This window comes from Stegastes partitus, unplaced genomic scaffold, assembly GCF_000690725.1.
Source record: "Stegastes partitus isolate 25-593 unplaced genomic scaffold, Stegastes_partitus-1.0.2 Scaffold79, whole genome shotgun sequence".
Taxonomy (NCBI): domain Eukaryota; kingdom Metazoa; phylum Chordata; class Actinopteri; family Pomacentridae; genus Stegastes; species Stegastes partitus.
The window spans coordinates 452,140-478,729 of record NW_007577810.1 but is presented as its reverse complement, the minus strand read 5'-3'; the positions used below and the strand labels follow the sequence as shown (position 1 = coordinate 478,729).

The window sequence follows — 26,590 nt, the reverse complement described above, 5'->3', positions numbered from 1 at the left end:
CATGACTGTTGTGATTTTGCATGACATGAATTATATACAACTCATTAACAAAAGCACCACATTCTTACTTTAGAAAATTTACGTTCCCAGCAGTTTCAAAATCCCTGATGGCATTGCCTACAGCACATTTACACAAGTAGCAGTGTCACTAAACAATAAAATATACATATTGCCTTAGTATTTGATGTATAATGTAAAACCAGATTTACTTTTGACTGAATTTGGTTAAGACTCACTAACAGGTGATGCTGTTAACAAGTACTGGCTATGTGAGTACAGAACGATGAACTACAGAAGTAATATTTATTTATCATCTTATCTTACACTGAGGTTATTCAAAGTGCTTTACAGGCAAATGTTAAAAATTAAAAACCTACAGCAGGGTAAAAATAGACAACTAAACAGACAAGTTGAACAAAGTTTGTACATATTTTATAGAATAATTCAAACTGATAGATCAAAACAGCACAAAAAAAATGAATTAAGTGAATAAAATGGCCAAATAAAAGTACATGTAGTTTACACCAGACTTTATCAATAAAATATTAATTAAAAGCTGTGGGGGAAAAAAATGTTTTAATCTAAAATAAAAATGGCTAAAGTTTAGGCAAATCAAAGTACCAGTCTTGCCTGGACACAGTTTTTAACATGCCAGAATGAGGTTTTAGTGACAGGTTTGTGGTGGCTGTTGACATTTAGATCCTCATCAGTGATTATAATGAGTTTCTTGTCCTGGGTATTGGTTTTCTGTGCTTTGGACTCAAGGTTAGCACTAAGCTCCAGCCTTCCTTCATTAATACCAATGCTGCCCTCCTTAAAAACATTAACAAGAATATATTTCATTCAAACTGAAAATACGTGGGCATTTGAAATATAGCTTTACCCAGTAATATTTGTAGAAAATCCTGCTTACAAAAAATATGTACTTTTCTAACAGGTTCCCTCTGTCTTGTCTCAAGTTCAGCTCTGGATGACGGCGAAATCACCCACAGTAGGCGGGTCTTTGTATGTATTTAGCCAATTACTGATTCAAGATATGATGTGACGTCTAATCTAACCAATCAGCGTCCTTGAATCTAACACGAGAAGGACATTTATTTTATCGCCCCACCAGAGCAACTGCTGAGGTCAGAACGAAACTCTCCGGTCGCCATTTTTCCTGTCTCACAATGGCGAGCAGACGGAAAGACCCAACCCTGACTACAGTATTGGTTTTAGCGAAGAACATTGGTGGATAGGTGAAATAACTCGACACAGATCAACCTGACCTCACTATCCAAAAGCAGATTATCGAAAAGGAGAAGCACGAGCTGGTAAACCAGAAATGCCTAGCTCGCTGAATGCAGACATGCTAACAGTCTGTTTAACTTTCTGTGCTGGCCTTCAATACAACGGGACCGGTCCAGCTTGAACGGTTTGTGAAGCTACTTGTCACAGAAAGTAAGGAAACAGGAAAACTGGGAATACTTGGGCATTGTTTTAAAGCGAGCAGTATTAGAGAAGATGGAATTTCGCTAGGCAGGTGAACGGCTACAGGAGGACATGGCTGAGTTTTCTACCTTTTTTAATTGAAGGGACTTCCAATGTCCCGCTATAAACACTGTAGGAGCACGAAGATGACCCAGCTCAGTATTTCCAGACCAACAGAGACTTTAAGAGACAGGTGGCTTTGTGTGGATGCCTGACAACGATGCTTCCTGTTCAAGTTGTCCTGAGGAAAGCCCTTGTCCAGATCGTTGCAGTATGTTTACAGCCAGGTAAATCACTGTATTTACTCTTGACTGATACAGCTGTTGTTGCAAGGATCATTTGCCTTCTGACAACAGTAGGCATTCAATGCATATTGTACGTAACATGCTTTGTATTATACTAAAATCAGCAGTGCAGGTGACCAACATTAAATGTCTTAGTGTTTGAAAAGCATAATTTGCTGCTTTATTTTATGTTGGAATGAAATAACTGCTAGTTATTTAACTGCAAGGTAGTAATGTGTTTTTGAACTTTTACATACTATACTGGGATGTCAACTGTAATGGCTTAAATGTGGCACAATATTACCTAAAAAAAATTAGTGTGTGTGGAGATTGGAATGTGATCATTTGAGAACTGACAGGTACTTTTATTAAGCTGCAGCCACTTCACAGATTGCACTTTAACTCAGAGGCTGAGCTGAAAAACACTCATCTTTGGTGGAAATTTACAACCAACCACTGAACAATCACCTGTCCTCATCAGCGGACACGGAGAGCAGATACAGAAGAAGGTAAGATTTTGAAATGAGGGGTAAGTTGGTTGAAACAACCCAACTTGTTTGTTGTTTTATTTCTTGATATTTTGTCTTGAGTTTGAACAAATGAAAGAAGTGTTTTTTTTTTTTTTTAGACACTATATTTATACATTCGTTCAGTTAATGTTTCACATTTTAAAATATTCTTCAATGTCAGTGAAAAGTGCCATGAAAAGAAAACATGGAGTACAAGTACTTTTAAATTTGTGTTTACATCCCGTACATGTATATCATGTCCCCTGACTCTCCAAAATTCATCCCATGAAATATACTGTGATATTTATGATGTGGTTTATTGCTTTTTTTCCTGTTTGTTTGTGTTTTTTTTTTTTTTTTTAATTGCCCCTAGGGGATAAATAAAGATATTTGAATTGAATTGAATTGGATTGAATAAGTGGTGCATAAAAACTACTCTGTAATTTAGTCAGATTTAGGCACTAGTAACAGCAACACAAGTAACAGCTATGATGTGATTGCAGACGTACATACTTATATATATTTTTTTTTTAATTCTGTAATTTAGAAAAACAAACAAAAGAAAAGTTGATTTCAGATGGGATGACCCAATTTGCATATGAAGACTACAACTTCAATCCAAAACTTTTATAAGGGTTGTCACTATGCTTTTTGTCTTTTTTTATTTGTGTTCTCCTTTACTAATTTTGTATTGTTTCTGTTGCTTATCCAACATGTGGCCATGTTGAAAATTTTTCATTTGGTTGACAGTGGCACATGAACAGATGAGCACTAAAATTTAGCTGTTGCTTAAAGTTTCTCCAAAAAGACATGTTAGCCCTGTCCTCACCTTCACTTTGACAGCAGATGTGATGTGACTCTGTCATTATCGATATATATTTTTTATGTAAGCACCACATATTTCTGCCTTTCAGGAGCCTCCAGTAGAAGTCAAAGGATGGCTGAAAGGAACACAGCTCTTCTGCTGTTTGAGTGGCTCCACTGGAAAACAGATAAGAGCCATTTTCCTATTTTACCTTCTTTTCCTTCATGTCCCTCCTTTACCCTTAAGCCTTCCCCTCTGTTATCTTCCCTCTGTGGTCTGTCCTTACTTAAACTGTGATTTGGGATTTCACCATCCTTGTAATTGTTCTGTAGTTGTATATACCCTTTTTTTCATTTTTCCTAGTTTTTTTATCCACTCTTTTTTATTGTTTAATAATTACTCTTTACATTACCTCTCTACCTATGTTTTTATTGTTCTTTACCCATCCATGATTTGTGATTCTTTTATTCCTTGCGTTACCTCTCCACCCTTGTTATTTTGTTTTTTTTTCTTCTCCACTCTCTTTATTTTTTAATACTTTACTAACCTCCTTGTTATTTTTGTGTTCTTTACCTCTCCACTCTTGTTATTCTTATGTTCATTACTCTTCTACCGTTTATTTTTTGTTCCTTGTCTCTCCACCCTTTTTAAAATGTTCTTTACTTCTCCATTTGTATCATTGTTAGGTTATTTACCTCTGCTTTTCCTTTTCTTTCCCAATTACAATGGCTAATGCAGAAGTGGGCCACAAAATTAAATGAACATTGATCAAAATAATGATTTTAGCTTCGCACACAGGATCTGTTGTGATATTTACACTTACAAATGTGGTCTTCTCGTGAAATGTAGAGTGCACCTACATGCACTGTTTTTTTTCTGCTCATAGGAAAGAGCGCATGTAGAAAAAATTAATAGGTTTCATCTTGGACCAATCTGACATTTGAACATCCTAGTTTACTCGGGTCCAAGTTCACAGAGCCAGAACCTGTCTGAGCACACCACAGCCACCCAACAGCAACTACCGCAGCCTGACAATGTGGGACGTTTAGGGAACATCGCTAAATTGTCATGTCTATTGATAAGCAAATATTCAGCAAGTCACATGTTTTGCCTGTGACAAAGTGGGAGGTGCGACTAAATTTTAAAAAGTCACACCGGTGCTACCAGTGAACAAGTTAGTCTGGATCCCTACTCTACCTCTTTGCCTTTTATATTGTTATGCTCTTTCCCTTCCCACCCTTGCTATTCTTATTTCCTTAACTCTCCGCCCTTTTTTTTATTCTTTTATGTACTTTACATCTCCACCCTTGTTATTTTGATGATGTTTACCTCTCCACCTATTTCATTCCTGTTCTTTACTTCTCCTCCCATGTTATTCTCACGTTGTTTACCTCTCCACCCTGTATATTCTTGTGTTCTTTATCTGTCCACCCCTTTTGTTCTCATATACTTTCCTTTCCATCGTCACCTTTTTTTTTCTAATTTTATTTTTCGCTTTTTCCCTACTCTTGTTTTCCCTATGTTCATTACATCTCCACCCTTGTTGTTCTTATTTTCTTTTTCTTTCCACTGTTCTACTGTTCTTTAACTCTCCTCCCTTATTAGTCTTGTGTTATTTATGGCTCCACCCTTTTTATTCTTCAGTTCAGTTCTTTACCTTTCCACTCCTTTTGTTCTGATATACTTTCCTCTTCATCTCCACCATTTTATTTTTAACCCTTAAGTGTCAAAAATGTCCCCATCAAAAAAAATGCCAGAAGCATTATATTTTAATATTATTTATCACTTACAATGACTTATCTTTTTTGAGCTACATCAGTCCTGGTTAGAATTACAAACTAGCCATTCATTTTCATATTTTTAACCCTTAAAATGCCAGCTTGTTTATATACAGTCATTGCTGGGTTTTATAGGGGGGAGAAGAAAAACAGAAAAAAATATTATTTTCTATAAAATATGTGCTAAAGGGAATGGTCTCTTTATTATTACAGGCTGGGATGTGTCAATGATTAACACCAACGTTGATTCTGATGCATTATCCATCCATCCATTATCTATACACCGCTTAATCCTCATTAGGGTGAAGGCAGGGGACACCCTGGACAGGTCGCCAGTTTATCGCAGGGCCACACTGAGAGACAGACAACCAAGCACACTCACAGTCACACCTACGGACAATTTAGAATCACCAATTAATCTCAACATGTTTTTGGACTGTGTGGGAGGAAGCCGGAGAACCCGGAGAGAACCCACGCTGCACGGGGAGAACATGCAAACTCCACGCAGAAAGATTCCGGTGCCCCCACCGGGACGCGAACCAGCAACCTTCTTGCTGCGAGGCAACAGTGCTACCAACTGCGCCACCTTGCAGCCCCTGATGCATTATTGCAGTAGAAAATTTTAAACAAAGTTACACTCTTAAGGACAAACGTGTCCCCATTGAAACCCACTATAACTGCTCCTTTTGGTCCCTCTGCCATTACATCATGAAATCATGCATTCTATGTTATTAGGCTTTACTTCTGAACCGTTCGCTTCAAAATTGTAATTTTTGCTGTTTTCCATTAGGTTGTCATTTTTACATATTGGATCCATGGAGCAGACTTTATTGTTTTCTCACTTCCTGCTATAATATAGAGCACTGCAGGCCAATGGGAAAAATATTTACAACTGAAATGTTTTGGGGGTGTTGGTGGGGATGTGTGTATTGAAAAAAATGTGTGTGGGTGTGTATGTGTGTGTGTGTGTACACACATGTACTTTATACTTTCCCTCCTCACACTAAAACTCTTTCCTTTCCCAATCTAACCTATTTTTCTAATTTTGTTCATCACTTTTCTTCTCCACCCTTGTTATTCTTATGTCCTTTACCTCTACGCCCTTTTTGCGATGTTCTTTACCTCTTTTATATTCTTTCCTTTACTTCTTTAAACCTTTGAAATCTTAATTACTTCCCTTTCCCCCACCACATTTGTATTTTATACTTTACATTTCTTTCGCATCCTTTTTGTTGTTATTTAACCTTTCATTCTTTACTTTTCCAACCTTGTTGTTCTAATTTTCTTTTCCTCTCCACCCTTGTAATTTTCCGTGTTCTTTACCTCTCCACCATTTTTGTTTGAAAATACTTTTTTTTCGATCTCCACCTTTTTATTCCTAAATTCTTTACTTTACCACTCTTTAATCTTATTTTCCTCACCTTTCTGTCATTGTTCTTCTTGTGATCCTTTCTTTTTAGACTGCTAAGAGACTTTTCATGATTGTTATAACCTGGCTCATGGGTTGTAATAAATATGGCAAGGAACACAGATTTAACTCAAAATTAGGATATTTATTATAACCAAAAGCAAACCATTTAACATATAGTAAGTATGGTGTGTGACTAACACTAGTATCAATAGTGTAGGTGTGAATGAATGAACATGGTGCGATATAAGGTGTTGTAGAGCAGAAACGAAGCAAAAAGGTAACAGAGAAAGATGTGTCACCACCAGTGTAGCCGGGTCAGAATGAATGAGAGAGAGAGAGCAAGAGAGGGATGGCTGAACTTTCTGGGCCGCCCAGATGCCTTCAGAGACCCACAGGTAAATGGAATTCTAGGCCTCCATAGCAGCAGCTAACGTTGGGCCATCACAATGATAAACCGAGCACTCTAGTGTACTTTTTCTCTCTACACACACAACAAGTGCATGTCACTAACTTTGTGTCGTCTCTCTCTTGTATTTTGTCCTCTCTGCAGGTATCTCTGGCTGCATAGCTACACGACCTCCAATGTGTTTGATCTCTTGTGTGCTGTTTCTCTGTTTTCTGTCTGCTATCCTGTTGTCTCTCCCCGCTACCCTTTTCCCCACCAGTTGAGGCAGATGGCCGCCCTCTTTGAGCCTGGTTCTGCTGGAGGTCCCCCCCCCCTCACTGTCACCAAGTGCTTGCTCAAAGGGAATCCAAAGGAAGCTTTGGATTTGTTTGGTTTCTCCGTGCAATTTTGTAAGGTCATATAAATAGAATTCTATATATAAATATTCTATGTCTATAATTTTATATTCTTTCTTTTACCTTCCCACTGTTTTTATGTTCTTTATTGTTTTGATCCAACCTCAGAGGTCAGCTGGATGCAACAAAAAACGGGTGTAATTGGTTGAGGTAAGGCAGTTTACTGCTCAGTGACGTAATGAACACAAAAAAAACCAGTGATAATACAAAGAAAACCGTTAGTAGGTGCTGCTTAATCAACAAGCCAAAGAAAACCAAACGAAGGCTGATCGAGTTAAAGAAACCACCTAAACAAAAACAACTAAGCCCCCTAGTCAAACTTAAACACAATAGCAACATCCACACCTAACAAAGAAACTAAACAAATGTGAAAGGTGTCAGGGTGAAATCAGAAGAAAATAACAAGACAGACCTTTCAGGCGCTTGCTTGTGGTGTACCACATTAGATTAATATATTCCTATGTGACCTTATTTGAGCATGGTACAAAGTAAAAGGAGAATTGCAAAATGTATGAAGTTCATTTGAGTGTTAAGCAAAGTGTATTCAACTCTACAAAACATGTCTGGGTCATTTACATAAACAGAATCCAAAGATGCATGTAATGACCATTGAAGCTATGACGGGACTGTGCAGAGGATTGTGGGTCAGAATAACTAAAAAAAAGTATGCTGGCTTCACATACTGTTAAATCTGACTGGATCATTGTGGTGTTTCTGGTATACTGCACTTTGCACCCTGAATAGTAGGGTGTCATGGATGTTGGAACATACTATTGCTTTTAATTTCCTGGCTAACCTAAGTCTTCCTCTTGGCTATTGCAACACACCAGTAATAAATACAGACTGCTGTAGCACCATGTTCTGATAAACGTTAATCTCTGCCAGCACAAAAAACCCATGTGTTTTATTCAGAGTGATCAGGTGAGGAGGGTGAGAGGATTGCCTGGTTGTACAACCACTGTCAATTTTCTCAAACTTCAAAAGGTCCAATTGCCTTGAAAATTACTCCTAACACCTCCGAACCTGCTTTCAGCTCATCACTCTGTGGACCCTTTGCTAAGTTATTTTCTGTCAGGAACCATCCTATTCAATCGACCACGTTGACACCGTGTTACATTTCTGACAATGGCTGTACTCTTCTATTCATTTTCACTGACAAACAGGACCAGTTTTCTTCACCTTTACAATTTCATTTCCATCCCTTAGCCCTGTCCGCCCACCTTTTTCTCCTACACTTTCCCCCTTCTCATTTCTTATCTTTTCATCTTTATCCATCTTACTGCACCTCTTTCCTCGCCCTTTCTTCATCTCATTTTCTCCTTTTCATTTTCGATGTATTTCCACTCTATGCTGCTCATCCGTATTCCTTTATTTTTCTCCCTTTCCTCTGCTTTCCTTTGATATATTTTTTTCTTCCATTTCCCTTGACACGTTTCCTTCTGACCTTATCATTCATGGATGATAAGAAGAGCCCTTTCCGATCCATTTTCATCAGTTTATCTCCCTCCTTTTACCCTCTGACCTTCTTCTCCTTCACATTCTGCTCTTTACATCACCACCGCTCCTTTTCTTCATCCTCTTTCCTGAACCTCCTTACCCTTTCTCTCTTCCATCTCCCTCTCTCTCTCTCATTTGCCCTTCTAAATCTTGCTTTTCCCCACTTTCTTCCCTTAAGCTTCTATCCTTTTATTCATTATCTTTCTCCTTCTAGGGTCTTCTTCTTGGACTCGTTCTCATCATCACATTTGTCAATCTCAAACCATCATTTTGTTTGTTTTCCATTCCTTCTATCTTTGTTGTCTGCTGTTCCAATTTTTAATTCTTTGCTCTTTTTCTTTCCCATTGCTCTATCTTCCTCTCTTCTCCCCTCCACCTTTAATCTCTTACAGCTTTACTCATCACTCTTTAGTCTCTCCCCAGGGCCTTCTTTCTGCCTGGTGTTTGCATGCTCCTTGTGTCTGCCTGCCTTTACTCCCAGTGCACCTGGTTTCCTTCTACTCTTCAAGAACATGTATTTTCTGAAGTGGAAAATGTCCATAAAGTGCTTGATTTTTCAAAGAGCTATGAAACATGACCTTATGTTCAAATAAAACAACTGAAAATGAAAGTAGCATGTTCACATCCAGTCAGCCAATTACCATGATTGACACAAATATAGTGTTTTTCCAATTATTAATATTAGAATTCGTCATCCCTTTGGTCCCCTCATTTCTTGTCCACAAATTTACACTTTGTAAATATTGCTTAATGCATCAGATGTAAATGTAATATATATTTACCAATATGAGAAATCTGTCAAATTTCCAGACCACTCACTACATCGTGACTAGCATAGCTCTCTCAGAAACTACCTGACATTTCCAAAACAAACCCCCGAAAAACACAAAAACAGCACAAAATGTTTCAGCAAGGTTCTGGACCAGAAACAGCTTCTTTGCACCAAGGCGCTGAGTCTCTTAAACTCTACGGAGGAAGTGAAACACTGTTCTTCTGAAAGAGAATTCCTCATTTGGTGTTTTGACAATGCTGGTGGAGAGCGCTATCTAACATGTCAGTTTGAAATCTGCCCAGGGCGATCAGATGGCTTAAGCACTGATGACTGTGAAGGTCATAACATATTCATATCATTTCCATCAAACCATTCAGTGACCTCTTGTGCCCGATGGATTGGAGCATTGTCATCCTGGAAGAGACCACTCTAGTCAGGACGATCACTCAGAACAACTTTGTATTGATTTGCAGTGATTCTTCCCTCTCATTGACTAAGTTAAGCCCAGAAAACTGTCCCCCACAGCAAAACCAGATCTCCTCACTGTATTGGTCAGGGTTCAGACGTCTTCTTTTGTTTGTCACCCATTTATAGAATATGCTTGTAAATGGCAACATTTTGCAGTATATAAAAAGACAAACTTAAACTGGCATGGTGAATATTCACATCATTCGTCATCAGTCCAAAAATAGTAAAGTAGAGTCAAACCAGTTTTTGTACATGTTGTCTCTTTACCAGTGCCTTACCTGATTCCTTTCTGCTTTGTTCACATCAGTAAAATCATTCATGTGAATGATTTACATGTAAAGTCAATGTGAAGACACGATTAGACGCAAGGAAACATCCCGCGGCGCGAATGACGCAGAAGTACTTCTCCCATCTTTGGTGTCTATCTGGGTTTGGTGCCATTAAAAAATAGGATGTTCTAAAAAATGGTCAGCAGCTTGTTTTAACTGACCATAACTTTTATTCCTCTACTTAAATTGATGACTTCTGTCTGAAGTTCAGTTCCAGATCTGCCTTGAATCACCATAGTGTGTCAGTCACAGAGGCCATTTTTCTGCTCAGGGACTTCTTTTTTTTTTTTTCTTTTCATATTTTAAGTTTGATATTGGAGGAATTTTTCATCTTTAGATGAAATCACAAAGAGTTACTGCTGAGAATTCTTACAGATGTCCCCAGAGAGCATCAAGCTAACAATGTAGTGACTCAATGTCTGTATGGTATAAAGGATGGACAGAGATTCTTTACATTCTAATTTTATGAGAATAGACACGGCATATTCTGCTTTCCTTTTTCTTCAGCTGACTGAAGGGAGCTGGGCTTCGTCAGCCTTATTTGGCTGTGTAAACGTGTAGGACACCCTGCTGAAAGATCAGCCTTCAGTACTGGGTGCCAATATGTTGTGTTAACTCGTATGCTATCCGATGTTCTCCCCGTTATCAAGCTGCTGCAAATGATCAGCTCATCATCAAGCTCTGCAGAAGCCTGATGACGATCCTGATCATGTGAATCAGGTGTGTTGGAAGAGGGAAACATCTAAAACATGCTGGATAGGGGCTCTCGAGGACCAGGATTGGGCACCCCTGGTGTAGATCACTTAAAAATGTAGGGCTTAGCATGATACTCAAAAAAAAAAAGTGTTCATCCAAGCACTGAATTTTAGATTTAAAAAGCAATGTTTTTTTTTTTTAAATATAAAGTGATTTTGTTTGACTGCCACATCCCATACAGTAGCTGATGGTCAGGTGGCCTGTTTATCCAGCAGAGGGCAATAGAAAACAATATGAAACTACATCCTTGAAGTTTCGACTCCATTGTAGTATTTTAGTCCCTGAAAGTCTGATTCAAAAAAAACAATCTAACAGCAACTTTTTATTATCTGCAAGAGCTCTCTCTTTCTGCTGCTTAGGTTTTGCTTGCAGCATTCAAGTCCTTACCTCTGTATCAGATCCTGTCACCAGCAGTAATTGATTAAAATTGACTGTACTTTAATGTGTTTGTTCACTGTGGGGACATGAGCCTGAAGCCAATTTATTGTATTATATTAGCTAATTGCTTGCTGGACTTATTTCATGTACTCTTTACAATCTCCTCTGGATTATAAAAGTGCTTATTTATGGTTGGATAAGCAACACAGCAATTATTTTACCAGGCGACGCATGTGTGTTTGGCCAATAGTGTCTGTAATTTAAGCAAACTAAAGAAGAAATCGAAGTTTATTCATCACGGTGATTTGACAGTGATACAACAGCCTGTAATATCCTGTTGATGAGCGTATGGGGTGACCACGCTCTTATCTTCAGTGGATAGTGTGTGTTTTTCAGTGCAGTTCAATCTGTCCGTCACTCTGGTGTTACTGGGCAAACATATGGCAGAAAATCGTTTCCGGAAGTCGCATGTTACTGACCATATGGGTCAAGTATTGTCCTTTTATTGAAAGTGATTCGATAAGGAGTGAATATATGAAAAGCAACAGCACAGTAGGACATAAAATATTTACTTAAGATCAATACTGTCATGAGCAATAACTCCCACTGCCAATCCAATCTCCTTTTTTTTTTTTTTTTGAATCAGAGACCCAAAATGTACAGTACAAAACATCATCCAGATTTTTTTCAAAGTGAAACATCAAAGCAAAGCAGTGCTAACTTGGGTCATTGAATGTAATTAGACAAAAGCAGTGTGGCATTTGATGATTTCAAACATCACTAATCAAGGATTTACCTGCTGGAGACACAGACCCTGCTGAGTATTCCCAGAGCTGTGAGGGCCAACAGGTTACTTCTAATTAGTCTCACTGAGACCAGTCTTGAGACAGATTGAACTAATAAAAGAGCCACAATCTCAGTGCTGAGGCATGTTGTGTGTTTAAAGTGTGCAGACCTGAAATGTGTGACGATGAATCAACAACAGACTACCCAATCAGCAGGAAGAAAGCATCTGTAGCAAATGATTTAAAAGTTATCGTTGTAGGAAGCACACTTTTTTTTTTTTACTTGCTGGCTCAGAGTTTGGTGCTGTAGCTGTTAGCTTACAGCGTGAAGAGTGGAAACAGCTTGCCTTGCTCTGTGCAAATGTCACATGTAATCTAGAGGCAATATTTGCACCCCCTGTTTCTACTTTGTATGCGAAGCCGGGCTAACTGTCTTCTGGCTCCAACACATATTTGCTGTACAGACATGAGAATGCCATCAAAATTCCCATCTTGCTCTTGTGTTGTTCTCAAAATGCTGGACTGCTCCTTTAGTAATGCCTCTCTTCCAAGCGTCCCTGCCAGTGAATCAGCAGGCTCACACTGCCATGTGTTCTCCCCATTATGACTTGCCAAAATGTTATTTTAAAAAAATGCTTCATTTTACAACGACTGCTCATCGTCAGGTCAGGTTCTTCAGCTGGTGAAATTCAAAAGGACAGTTGTTCTACATCATCAAGTATCCCCAGCAACAAACATCTGACTTTCTTCGTTGTTATTCTTCTCAGGTGAGACACTTCTCTGTCTGAGATGGTTCCACTAAAAGTGCTTCAACGTAGCGGAGCTCCTCTGTCATTGTTTAATAAAGTGCCTTTAATAGCCCAGTGCTCTGTGTCAGCTTGAAGGAGATCCACCGAGGCCCCTGAGGAAGCTGTAACCAGGCAACTACAGCGGGCCATGGTCTTTTCTTCTGTCAAAGGAAATGGAAGGTCAGACACAGAGGAGAGGTCCTAAATTGTCAGGCCAAGGTCAGAGATGAAAGAATTTCCTGTATAGTTATCGTAAAAAAATGTCACCTGCCATCCATCCATTTATCTGGTTAGCATCAATCAGGACGCTGATATTCCAGGCTGTCAAGTCTGTTTGCATTATGCAGAATTCAGTGACTTATGTGTTTATCTGTGCGTTAATAATACTACAGAAGACACACTGGTAACTGAAGCACAGAAATATCTTCCACTTGATGGATTTTTATTGATTTATTTCATAACCACAGACATGCTAAAGGGGGTTTTCCCTGAAATCATATTGCACGACAGCATTGTGTGCATGAGATTCATGATGTTATGACACCCAAACTAATAAATGGATAAAAGCAGGAACTGTAACCTGAAATAAACCCTCCCTCGCTGATGTGATGAACGAGGAAGCACCTGATACAAAGCGGAACCATTAGGGCAATTGAATGGAAAGATAAGAAAACAAGGAAATATTGACAGAGCTGATCTATGTGTTTGACCTGTAAATGAGCTACCTTTCTGTTTCAGTGCGTCCTGCAGTTGTTAGTACGCGTTATGCCATGATTAGGATTCAACATGCTGCAGCAGTCACACTGAATCTGACCTTTTCATCTGTCGGTTAAAAAAATCAAACACACATACTGCAGTTGACTTTGTCTGACTTCACTGTAGACAAGAATTGTATCCTTTTGTAGCACATCTACATTATAATAACACTTTGCAAATCCCTGAGTTCTGCACGGACACGTCAAATTTAGAATATATCCTCTTACTATTAATATTGGAAACCCAAATGAATTATGCTCTATTCTTACAGTGCAGGCGAATTATGGCTGAAGAGAATTTAAATTGCTCAAAACAACAGCTTGAGCAAATCTCTGGCCAACAAGTTCATGTTGTTCCTGTGATCTGGAGAGATTGCTTATATGAGAATGTCTCTAAATTAAAATGCAGAGAGCCAAGATGCTAATCTTGCTGGAACTGCTCCACTGACAAGGAGAGTGTGGCCCTGTGGGCTCATTAAGTGTTTGTCTCCAGCTGAGCTTCGTTTCATAGCACAGCAATGTGCCAACAGCCTGGTTACAATGGTTCACAATGTAAATTTAAGTTCCACTCATTGTCAAGTGCCACTGCAGTACGTCAGCACCTCCGGCATCTTGGGTCCTTCAGTCCAGACAAAAAGAACACTACTATTTCACTCGCTGCTGTTGGAAAAAGGAAAGACCGGTGAGAGCAGTGAAGTATTGGGGGTAGAGAAGAGGTTTGGCAGTCTGCAAAGGTCGACTCAGGAAATGGCAGCAGAGGCACACAGTCAATTATGCTGACAAGAACCTATGAGAGCTCTCTTAAGAGCTAAACTGCCTCGCAGGTGAACAGGTTTTGCTTTTTGTAAGGTGTGAAAACATCATACGCTTGACCTCCTGACATCCCATCCAAAACTACAAGGCAGCTCACAGCAAAAATCTTTTCCTGTTAGCTGATCTTTGAGACAAAAAGAATTATTATGCTATGTTATTATGCAGTCTCCCGGTGTGAATATTTCACACTGACTCCCATTGATCTCTCATACAGTTTCTTCTCCCCACATGCTGTTTAACATTTTTTGCACCAAACATAGTACTGATTTATTCAACACTACATGCACATCTAAATCTTGTTGTGATCTCAGACTTCCCTTTAAATAATGCACACACACGCAGCGCACTGAATTTGACCTCAGAAGCAAACAAAGACTTTGAAATATTTAATATTTAGAAGTAAGTTTTCTTATATACACTGTGTCATACAACAATATGTCAAAGGAGTGCTGACCGGCCCTTTGTTAAACACATCGACACCATTATCTCTGAGAAATTGGGATCCCACACTCATACTGTTTCCTAAGTTAAAAAGGATTTTAAAGTACTTTTTTGACTTTCATGGGAGACTTAGGATCAATTCATTTTCTCTTCAGAATAAGAAGGACATGAAATATTACTTTTTCAATAAAAAAGATCAACACAGGGCAAAAAAAACAAACAAAAAAAACAAAACAAGAGAAGTCAATAAAATATTACAACACAGACATAATAATTTAAGACAAAGTAAATGTTTTAATGCAATTGAATACCACAGAGTGACTAACAGCAGGTTTACTAGGAGATACTGGCTATGCTACAAAGTGCTCTTTATTGCCAACCACACCAGAAGCCATAACTGTGTCAAGTGTTATATACAGCAGAAAAAACCTGCTCTCACAAAGTCATTTACTGCCACTTTTATTTCGATTTATTGCAGGTGATATATGGTTGTTGTATGGCGCGTTTTATGAGAAACGCCGCCCGAACACACACACACACACACACACACACACACATATATATATATACATATATATACTGGAGTGCAGACCTTGGCTGACAGCATGAAGTGTATACAGCTCCTGCCAAGGTTCTCCTTTAAAGATCATTACACCGACGATGGTGATTTTAGGTAATGAGAAATGCATTACGACGATGATCGGCTGAATGGACGCCTAGAGCCACATTTAATGCACTAACGTTCTCTCCTTCGGTTGTATAACAAGCTGCTCTGCTGATAATCATTAACACATCACAGTTCACAATCCCTCAATATGTTCGTCAATACTATAAACATAGAACAGCTCTTTAAAAAAAAAAAAAAGAAACATTTACAGCCCCCTTTGTCCTTTCTGCACTCTTTGCAGGTCCACCACGTTTCCAGCAGGTAAAGTGTGTAAAGCACTCCTGCACAGATTCCGGCACTTCAGAGAGCAAACAAGATGCATGTGTACCAGATTAAAGGCTGTCTTTTCATTTGTAGGTGTCCACAGCACATTGGGAATGGACTATACAGACAACAGTTGCAAATGTGCTCATGTAGAGTGTCTCTTGTTGCCCTGCAGTGCTTATACTTGTCCAACCTTTGCACCATCATTTTGTTATCTACTTCCTCTTACATGTGAGCTCATACTGAATCGAGGGCACTGCTGGTTAAGTGTCTTCAGCCCCGCTCCCTCTGGGCTGCTATTGTGAGGTTTATAACTTTGCAAATGTCAGCCTTACTTTTGCACGCAGCAAAGCAACAAAAGCTCCAAAGGATGGCACAATGAGGGCTGCGGAGCCCCCACCAGTGTCTTTGTCTTTCCCTGAAAGGGCTTGGATTTAAGTATTGATGCTGATAGATCCATTACTCAGGACCGACCCCTTGGTAACCTCTGTGCTGACAGTAGAGAGCGGGACACTCTCGTACCTCTCTGCCACCCCCCAGCAGCGACAGCGCAACAGCGTGGACTTGAGCTGCTTCTGGAAGTTGTTGTTCAGGAAACCGTAGATGATGGGGTTGACACAGGTGGAGATCATGGCCGTGAGGTGACAGAATGAGAAGATGATGTCGTGGCCGCAGGACGGGATGGCCTCGTGGTACCAGTCGAACACTGTGTTGAAGATGTTGAGAGGGAGCCAGGACAGGGCGAACGCCACCACTATGGACATCAGCATGGCGTTGATCCTCAAAGAGCCCTTGTTCTTCTTTTGGGTGGTGTTCTTGCCGCGCTCCACCATGTCCTTCCTCCTCCTGAGGCGCAGGAATAGGTGCAGGTAGCAGCCCATGATGAGGACCAGAGGAAGGAAGTACTGGAAGATGAGCAGGGAGGTGAAGTAAGCTCGCCGCTCTTGAACTGACGGCCACGACTCCATGCAAACATAGTGGTCACTGACAGGGAAGGGCAGGCTCAGGTTCTGGAAAGGCAAGGTGAGTACGCTGTATGAGAGGAAAGGCACCGAGATGAGGCAGGCCACGATCCAGGTGATGGCCACTGCCAGGTAGGATTGGCTCACCATGGGCTTCCATCCGGTCGGGTGGACAATGAGCTGGTAGCGCTCCATGGCAATGAGGACGAGGGAGAAGATGGAGACGGTGACTGATATGCACTGGATGAAGGGCGTGAGCTTACAGAGGGTTTCCCCGAGGATCCAGTGGTCCATCAGCGTGTAGATAATAGTGACCGGCAGGCATATGATGCACATAAGAATGTCTGAACAAGACAGGTTGGCAATGAAGATGTTGGTGACGTTGTGCATCTCCTTGTGCCGCGTGATGACAAACACGAGGCAGGAGTTCCCAATGAGACCCACTGCCATCACTGTGCTGTAAGCAATGATGAGGAGAGTGGTACCGCTCACCGAGAGCGAGCAGTCAGTGAAGTCCCATGGTATCTCTCTCCACAGGGCTTGGTTGTGATTGGTGCTGTGCTGCAGCTCCATGGTGGCTTTCCTGCGCTCACTTCAAAGCCAAATAACTAATTGAACTAATTTATTTTGACACACCTGCTGTAATTACTTCATGAATAATATTTGCATTTTTTAGTTTTTCCCAATCCTTAGTCTCTGGCAGGCTTTTCAGCAATCTTCATTTGTAGCCTAAAAAAAAAAAAAAAAGCAGAAAAAATTAGTAACCTTAGGAAACTGTACTTTTAAGTTTGAGTGTTTTTTTTTTCATATTAAAGGATTTATTTATCACTCCAATTGAAATTTAGCTCCCATTGAAATAGTAACATGAAAAAGGAAATTGACCATCACTTGCAGAAAAAAGTCGTTTGATCATTAGACTCCTTTAAAACAAGGATTCTCTTGCTGCAGGATAGGATTTTAAAATTCGCAGCACTTCTGGATGTAATTCCACAAGTGTCTTTTGGTGCCATGATGTGTTTAGTTGTGCAACTTCAACGTGATATTCTCTGGCAGTGGACTCAATATTACACAAACAGAAATATATGAAGGGAATAACTAATGTCGGTTGCAGGAATGATATTGAGAATCTGCGAGCAGAACGCACATTTTCTGTCTCCTCGAGTGCACGGCCATAAGAATAAATGATGCACTTGATGGAATATCATCAAGAAAACAGCACAGATCCAGATTTTGTGGCATCGCTATAACGGCGTGCTGATTTAAATTTCCATCACAATAACGGTGATAATGACATGCTCCTTCAGAGACAAATAATTGTTCCCTTGCACTGTTTTTCTTCCCTTTTTGACAGCGGGAATTTATTCTGTCACTGTCCATAAAGGAGCTGACACCTTCCACTGTCACTGAACATTCACAGGAGCTTCCCGGCTCCTCGAGGACACGTTACACTCTCCAACAAATTAATGTACTGGAAAGCACAACAAAAACTCAATTCCATTACACCAGGAGCAGCCGAATTGTGCGAGCGTGGACGTGTCCATATTTATGAGTGTGTACATGCAGCAGGGAAAACAGTGCTGATTAACTGAGATGTTTTGCCCACGGCTCAATTCCCCAGAAATTAGTTTTGCAACAGAGCTATTGTAACAGAATGACATCTACAGGATTTCAAGGATTTATCATTTTTAATTGAGGACTCCTTAACCATGATAAATGCTGACAGGTGGGACATTAGTTTCTTGTGGCTGTATCTATTATGGGAAGTAATGTCCTGATAGAATGTGCTGTTTCATCTCTGCTGATTACAAGCAACGCCGGAATAACAGAGGCAGATTCTTGTGCCTATAAGTACGATAACACTACTTGAATTCCTTTGTGGTGCACAGTTTTCTCTGTTTGGGTGTCTGGATAAATAATCTCCTCCTGCATGTCAACCTGACTAAACCTGGCTGAATTTCTGAATATGTGGCCCCTGCATATATACCCTCTCCTGCAGCCTTGATGCAGATTATTTATGGCAGAAATTGGACGTTTAAAGTGATGCATTGCTTTGTGTTGTGTCTGCTGGCAACAGAGGAAGAACATTTACCATGGGAATCATTAAAATCTGACATGAAATTTCATCCTTAATGTGCAAATTGTACTGACACATAGGAAAACAGCCCTGCAGAAAAATAAAAATAGGCTGTGAGAGAAGAAACTGTGAAGTCACTGCAGGAAAAAAACACAACATAAGAAATTGTAGCTCATGGGGATTTATTGTCTCAGAGCAGAAATGTTTGGAAATGATAGATTTTTCTGCATTAATAGTAGCTCTGTGCAGTCACCTGATTTAAAAAACAAAACACTTAGCCAGGACACAAAACGCATATTAAAAAAAAAATAAAATAAAAAAAATTACTAGACATTACACACCGGCCAAGAAAACACAAGAAGCGATGAAAAAGTGTGAAAGGGTCTATTGTAGGTTATCCTGCCCTAAGTCTGTGCAGCTGCCCTGGATCCACTGTCTGTCTGTGACCGTGCGTCTGCCTTCACTGACTTTCTGTCGCCCCGGACAGGCAGGTAGAGGAGACTGAGTCTGGGTGAAGCACCATCACTCATGTCCACCTCCAGACCTGCCGCATGTCGCCTAAAAAGCGCTTCTCAGACTACACTCCGAGTTTTATTTATGGAAAACAGAGCCAGTGGCAAAGAAAAATGAAAGTGGAAATCCCATCAAGAGATAGTTTCGCCTGACAGCGCAGGGAATTTAAGGTTATTAAAAACTCTCTGTGCGCACCACAAGAACCAAAAACAAATATTGAGCTGAAATATTAGTCTCTACAGCGTCTATCCCCAACATGTGATGCAAAAACAAATAAATGAACCAACCCCACTTTTTCTTTTCTTTTCTTTTCCAGGTAACCCGCCACCACACCACAACAGAGTTGCACAAAATGCCATCTAGAGTATCTTACCGGGTTTCTTCTGGGACCTGCAGCGGTGTTATTGTTTTGCTTTTTTTTTTTTGCATCAGGTGAGTCACAGCAGAGTTTTTGGCGGAGGAGAAGGTAGGAGGTGTCCCGCCGGGATCACTGATCGCAGCGGAGATATCTCTTAAAGCGACCTTATGCCTCAGACTCAGGCGGGGATGTGACTAGGAACATCTTACATAATAACTTCTCCGTGGCTCGCACCAACGCGCGTACACGCGGCCCGTCGGCGCGCGCCCACACAGGGAGCAGCAGAGGGGAGAATTTAGTTATTCGAAATTTGTACATATGGTCTGTTTCACCCACCTGAAGCCCAGAAATATATCAGAGAGCGACATGATTTATTTAGTGTCTTGTAAAGAGACATGCTGAATCTGAACATAATAAGGCAACTTTCATAAATCCCAAATGAGAAATCTGTAATATCACACTAATATAATATTCAATTATGATGTTATTGCAGTGCAGGGGCTTCCGTGTTTCTAAACCATATGGAGCTTGCTGTATAATGTCTGTGCACAGCATGCTATAAAATATATGAGGCTATATTGTATTCTTCTTTCCAGATTATAAAGCGGGTGCACTGCAGCAGACAATGCTGGACAGATTTCATTCATTGTCATGCTGCAGAATGGATTTGATGCAAACATCCGAAGCACCTAGACTTCTGCACATAATTGTATGTTTTATGAGGGTCTTCTGGCCTGAAACCCTCTGATGTGTAAATCCTAAAAAAAAATCCCAGATGCTGCAAATATTGAAGGATAAATATTACTGGATACTGATGGTGTGTCTAATGGTATGTCCTGTATCAGAGCAAGACCATTAAACTGACTGCCCTATCAGTTATAAAAATCATCAACCTTGTGGTTGTATCTGTAATGTTGCACACCTACAGCACTCCATACACCAAAGCTGATCACTCAACTCCAGCGTTCTGCGCATCTGCAGCACACATCTTTGCATAATTCCCCACATCCATACCATCATCACCATTAAAATCTCTTTTCAGATCCCTCCACAGCTAACACCTACAACTATTTTAAACCCGATTTTTGCACCTCCCTTGCTTGTGCAACAGATTGTTAACTGCTTCTTCACACTGTCCCCACACACTCCTGTTTCAAGTAGAGGCTGTTTGAGAGAACAGTAATAGCTGTTTGTCTGAGAGGCAGAGCAGTGAAATGACTTGCCACCAACAACAACAGCTCTGTGGGTGTTTACTTGACACAGAGGCATGGGTGTCAAGTCACTCAAGACGACAAATCTATACACATATTCTTCTGAGAGAGGCAGGAATGCTTGGAAAGGGCCTGCTTGACGGGGTTATTTTTTGTCCCTAATGAGTAATCGGTCAGCGTATTAAGACATGGAATGACTGCTGAACCTCCTCTCCATGTGTGCAATCAATACTGTCACTCACATTTGGATTTTTCGTTGAACTGGCATTGCTTTGATTGATGGACAGAAGAAAACATTTCTTTCGGCAAAGTCTAGACAGCTGAGCACAATTGTGACAAGAAATAGTTGTTTTTGACAGTGTGTCCACCAGTTTAATATGATTGATAAATGACAGCTTGAGTCAATAAACGGACGTGTGGCCCGTGAAGCTTGTGCAGCCTGAAAATGAATAATGCCTTTTTATGGACACAGGAACATTGTGTCTACAACTAAAATTTCTGTCACAGTGCACATAAACAAACATAAAGCAGAGGATTTCTGCTCCACATTACATGATAAGATAGAACGAGAACAGATAACATGCTCCAAACATTTGTGAAACATTATCTCGCTGTCACATGAAATATTTGATTGCTCTTTGAATACTTATGTTATTTGGTGCATGCTATCAGCTGTTTACGCTCCCATCCTGAGCCCATTTACACAATTCATAATGTAACCTGGTTCAGATGTGGCCATATTTGGATTCAGAGACAGACTCATGTTACATAAGACGTTCGTATACGAGGTTCTTGTGGGAAAATTGTTAATAATTTTATGTGTGACTGGCAATGTAAATCAATGAAGCACGCCGCCTCATTAACAATGAATTGTTCTCATAGAATGGAGCTCCCCATGTTCATGTTTGACAGTATTTGCTGAGCCGCTGATCCTGTGTATTTGGAAGTGCAAAGCCAGTTCTCGTGTGATTTATTTGTGCTGACAAAAACCCTCACTTTAACAGACTTAATATCCTCCGCTGTGCAGTGAGGCTTCGAAATTGTTTTTAATGCCAGGAAGCCTAAACTAGGAAAGAAATGGTGGCTCTGTGTAACTTTGTTCAGCTGTGTTTGGAAATAAGTATTGGAAGAAAGAATGAAAGGGCGGGGACACACACACACACACGCATGGACACTTTCAAATTAGAAGAAAAATATTCGTATTTTCAAAACTGGCTCAAATAGAAAAAACTTTAGGTCCATCCAGGACACATCGTCAGTGATATAGAAATTCATGAGCAGAAATTACAATATTATGAGCTGATGTGTTTGCCAGGGCTTTGCAGAGAGCTATAATGAAACGTAGAAATTGAAGATAAGTTCTTTTTATATAGCATTAAGACATTGGTTTGAAAGGCGCAGATGAAATTAAGTTATAGATGTTCGTGTAATTTATTCGGTTTAGCACATAGAAAAGGTTCATTAGTGAGTTCTAATGTAAACATAATTTAAAGACAGAACAGACTCCATGCAAGTACTGATTAATATGTGTATATAAAGCCAAAAGGATTTATGTTCTTTTATTATTTTACAGATGATACTGTCGGTATAATAAATCCTGTACGGATAATGTCTATTTATTTAATTGGTGGCAATGTTATGCAATTGAACACACTTGTATGTGTACATTTCACATACATTGCTATCAAATTACTTTGGGATTACTGTATAGAACTGTATTCCATTCAGCTCAGTTCAATAAAGTGTTATTTATATAGTGACAATTCAAGCATACGCTGTCTTCGAGCACTTTTACAAAGTAAGGTCAAGACTGTACAGTGCTATAGAGATAAACACATTTATTCCCTTAGAGAAGCAATTAGCAGCAGTGATTCGATATATTTCCCTTTTAACAGGATGAAACCTGCAGCAGAACCAGGCTCAGAGAGGGTGGCTATCTGCCCCGACTGGCTGGGGAGAGGGGAGAAAGTAAAGCTGAGAGAAACAACGGGTAACAAGAAACACTGTGTCTATTGGTGGAACGGCAAACATGCAAGTCTGGAGCTAGTCTTGTATCGCCAGCTGTAATTCTGAAAGAACTGTCTGACTGCTCCTCTTCATCATTCTGCTATGAGTGTAGAAAAAGCTCTGCATGTTTGTATCTCGTTAAACCAGTCGATGGTGCCCTTATAAAACTGTGATGGGGGAATTGTTTTAGTGAAACATTTGCATGCAGGGAGTCAATAAAATGGATCATCCACTGAAATAACCAAACAGGCCTGCCTTATTGTATCATCCGAATTCTTGGCAAAACTTCCCATTTTCACCGCGTAGGTTGCTCATCAGAGGTGGTTGCTTCCTGCACCTAAGGGGATTTTGAAAGCACAGATAGCGGAAGGAGAGGAGAAAGTTGTGCTTAATTCGCATCAGAAGTGGCCAACTTATACCCACAGTCGACATCTGGTGATGCTGAATGGGCTTAGTCTGGAGCCAGAGTTACCTGCAGAGAGGACGCAACACAATCTACAGGAGAGAGGCACAAAGTTAATGGTGGAATAAATGCATGGAGAGGGAAAGAGAGGAGAAGTGCTCAGTGCATCATGGGAGGTCCCCCAGCAGTCTGGGTCTATAGCAGCATAACACGGGCCACCTGAGACAGCCTTCACTGTGAACTTTGGCAAAGAGGAAAGTTTTTATCTTAAAAGCGGAGAGGGCGTCTGCCTCCTGAACCCAAACTGGGAGCTGATTCCACAGCAGAGGAGCCTGACAGCGAAAGGCTCTGCCTCCCATTCTACTTTTAGAAACTCTGGGAAGCAAAAGTAAGCCTGCAGCCTGAGAGTAAAGGGTTCTATTAGGACAGTAAGGTACAATAAGGTCTTAAAGATACACAGGAGCTTGGCCATTCATGGACTTTGTTTGTTAGGATAAGGATTTAGAAGTCTATTCTTGATTTTACAGGGAGCCAATGAAAACAATGTGCTGTGGGAGAAATACGATGTCTGTTACTAGTTACTGTCAGTACTCCCACTGCAGCATGCTGGTTCAGACGGAGGTATTGGGCATCTTGATAAAGGGAATGACAATAGTCCAGCCTGGAAAGAACAAATGCATTGACTAGTTCTTCAGCATCACTCTGAGACAGAATGTTCCCAGTTTTCACTATATTGCACAGATGGTTGCTTAAATAAGTATAAAAGCATCAGAAAGAAAGAAAAAAAAAATCAGTTGCTCATTTATGCTATTGAAATATTGTTCCACATGAACACTGAATAAATGCTCATATATTGGTTAACATAAATAGACCCATATATCAGGCAGTGATAAAGACAATTCATACATATGTGTGAATTTTGTAAAGCAAAGAAAAACATAACTTATACACTAATGAAGCAAAAACTTTACACATGCTCTTTAGAGATGGGGCGATGGCTTACATTTGCACATTTTGAGAATGGGTGATGCTGACCAGTCCTGTAATTGTAGTGTTGCATTGATTGATAGATTAGATAGATTAAACCTTTTTGATCCAGCAGTGGGGAAATTTTAAGTTGTGATGTGAATGTAACAATAAGTTGCTTTTTTCTCTCTCTTTTTTCTTCCTGTACGAGCCAACATGTTCTTGGAAACAGTGCCTACAGATAAAGGGGGACTCAGAAGCTAGTTTAGCCTACTTTAGCAGAAATAGCTGCTTATGAGCATTTTATATAGCTGAATGGGGTGAGAGTTGGGCTTACACTACATCATTCCATAAGCCTCCATTTCAAGTTATTTCTTGATGGATTTCTGGTGTGTTAGAAAATCTAAGGAATATAAATTTGTTGAAACGTCCACTTTTGGTTCACCTTCAGCCGTTAGACTGATCGCTTTACATTATCTTTGATAATATCTTTGATGCTGAATTCATAGCTGAGTCAATGATTGCAAGCTGCCCAGTCCCTGAGGCAGCAAAGCAACCCCAAACCATAATATTTCCACCACCATGCTTCACAGTTAGTATGACATTCTTTTCATGAAAAGCTGCCTTTGATCTGCGCCAAGCTACTGTGGCCAAACAGCTACATCTGTGATTCATCTGTCCAGAGCACATTATTCCAAAATGTTTGCCTGAATGTTCACTGATAAACTGTAAACTGTACTTTCTCTAAATCTCTTTCTGATTGTAGACGCAGCACCTTGACACTAACAGTTGCAAGAGGTACTTGAAGAGGCTGTGATGAAATTTTGATGCTCTTGGAGACTTCTTAGAAAGCTCGTGTGTTGGCATGATGAAACCACACAGTTCAATAGCAAAGAGAACACCAGACCCTAGATATCCAAGGTTGAAATAAAATAAGCTCCGTCTGTGGTTCGGATGATTGGCACCTAATCTGGAACCCCTGATTCTTACTTTATAAATTTGAAGGTGTGATAATATGAGCCATGTGAAAGGAGATGATTTAAATATGAAAGCACCTTCAAAAAACAAAAACAAAACAATTGTATGTGTTGTTTAACAGGTTTATGATTTTTGCACATTTTGACAAATATCTCAAGGATGTTAACAGTTTCTGTGGGAGGTGCTTTTTTACATGACTGAGCAATGAGGAAACATCCAAGCTAAGGAAAACATAGCAAAATATATGCAATAACATCTCTTTGTTTAATTAGAATTTTGATCTGTATCTGTGGTAATTTCAGCAGCAAAGTTACTTGAGGAGCACGTGTGTCGACAATACAAATCCAAATACTAACAAAGTCTAATTGTACTTCATAACTTTGGGTTGATTCAAATCCAACACAAAAAAATTGGAACACTTGCTGTGAGGTGAATGTGTTGTTCTGACATGTCGATCCGATGGCTGCCCTACATCCACATACATTGTGTTGAAAGTGCAAGTCTGTGAGCAAAAAACAAACCTTTCATGAAGCCACATTATTTATTTTTTCTCTCTGTTATCCACTTTCCGTGTTTTCTAACTCTCCTGTCATTACAGACCCAGCCACTCCTACCTGCCCATATCCCCACCAACAATCACCTGACCCTTCCCCGCCCATCTGTTCACCTGTTTCCACTTAGCTCAGCTCAATCTGCTGTTACACTCCCAGTTCATCACACAGGCCAGATTGTTTTTGTGTACTTGCCAGAGCATTCCAGCTTTCCTAGGGTGCTTTACTTGTTTGTGTCCAGTCCTTGATTTTTTTTTTCCTGCCTGCTCCATTTCTCTGGTTTCCACCTTCTTGTAAGTCTCCTAACCTTTAGTAAACTACAAGTGAATGTAATCTGCCAGCACTTTGGAGTTCCTCTCTACACCATGACACAGTCTCCCCTGCAGTATTACAGCCTCTTGCATGAACAAAGTTGAAGTGATCCTTGACACCGTCACTGCAACACAGTTCTATAAATCCCCGGAGGCTTTAAATAACCCCAGCCAAGAACAAATGCCACAGTGCTGCAGGTATCCTGGGATGACAAACAGCCCCCATCAGTTGCACAGCTCACATGCTCACCCTGATGCTCTTCTCTTAAAACGTGACTTCTGGGAACAGCACATACTGTAAAATGTAAAACATTTTCAACACAGGTAACTGGAAGATCTCTGTAATTCATATTTGCATCTGGACTGTGTTATTGTATTTTTTTTTCAGTTTTAAACATTTTTTATTGAGGCAGTGAAAGAATATACAGACAGGTGACAAACTACTGGAAAAATCTGAACTCTTGACCCCGACAGTGATGTGATCC

At 40.1% G+C, this 26,590-nt stretch overlaps 1 protein-coding gene across 1 annotated transcript; it reads right to left on the bottom strand.

Moving 5' to 3' along the window:
• Positions 1-16,205: 16,205 nt before the first annotated feature.
• npy8br (neuropeptide Y receptor Y8b) lies at positions 16,206-17,361 on the bottom strand. Its single transcript, XM_008276699.1, has one exon. It carries the CDS (start codon positions 17,304-17,306, stop codon positions 16,206-16,208), a length of 1,101 nt encoding a protein of 366 aa, XP_008274921.1. The 5' UTR covers positions 17,307-17,361.
• Between the last annotated feature and the right edge of the window lie 9,229 nt (positions 17,362-26,590).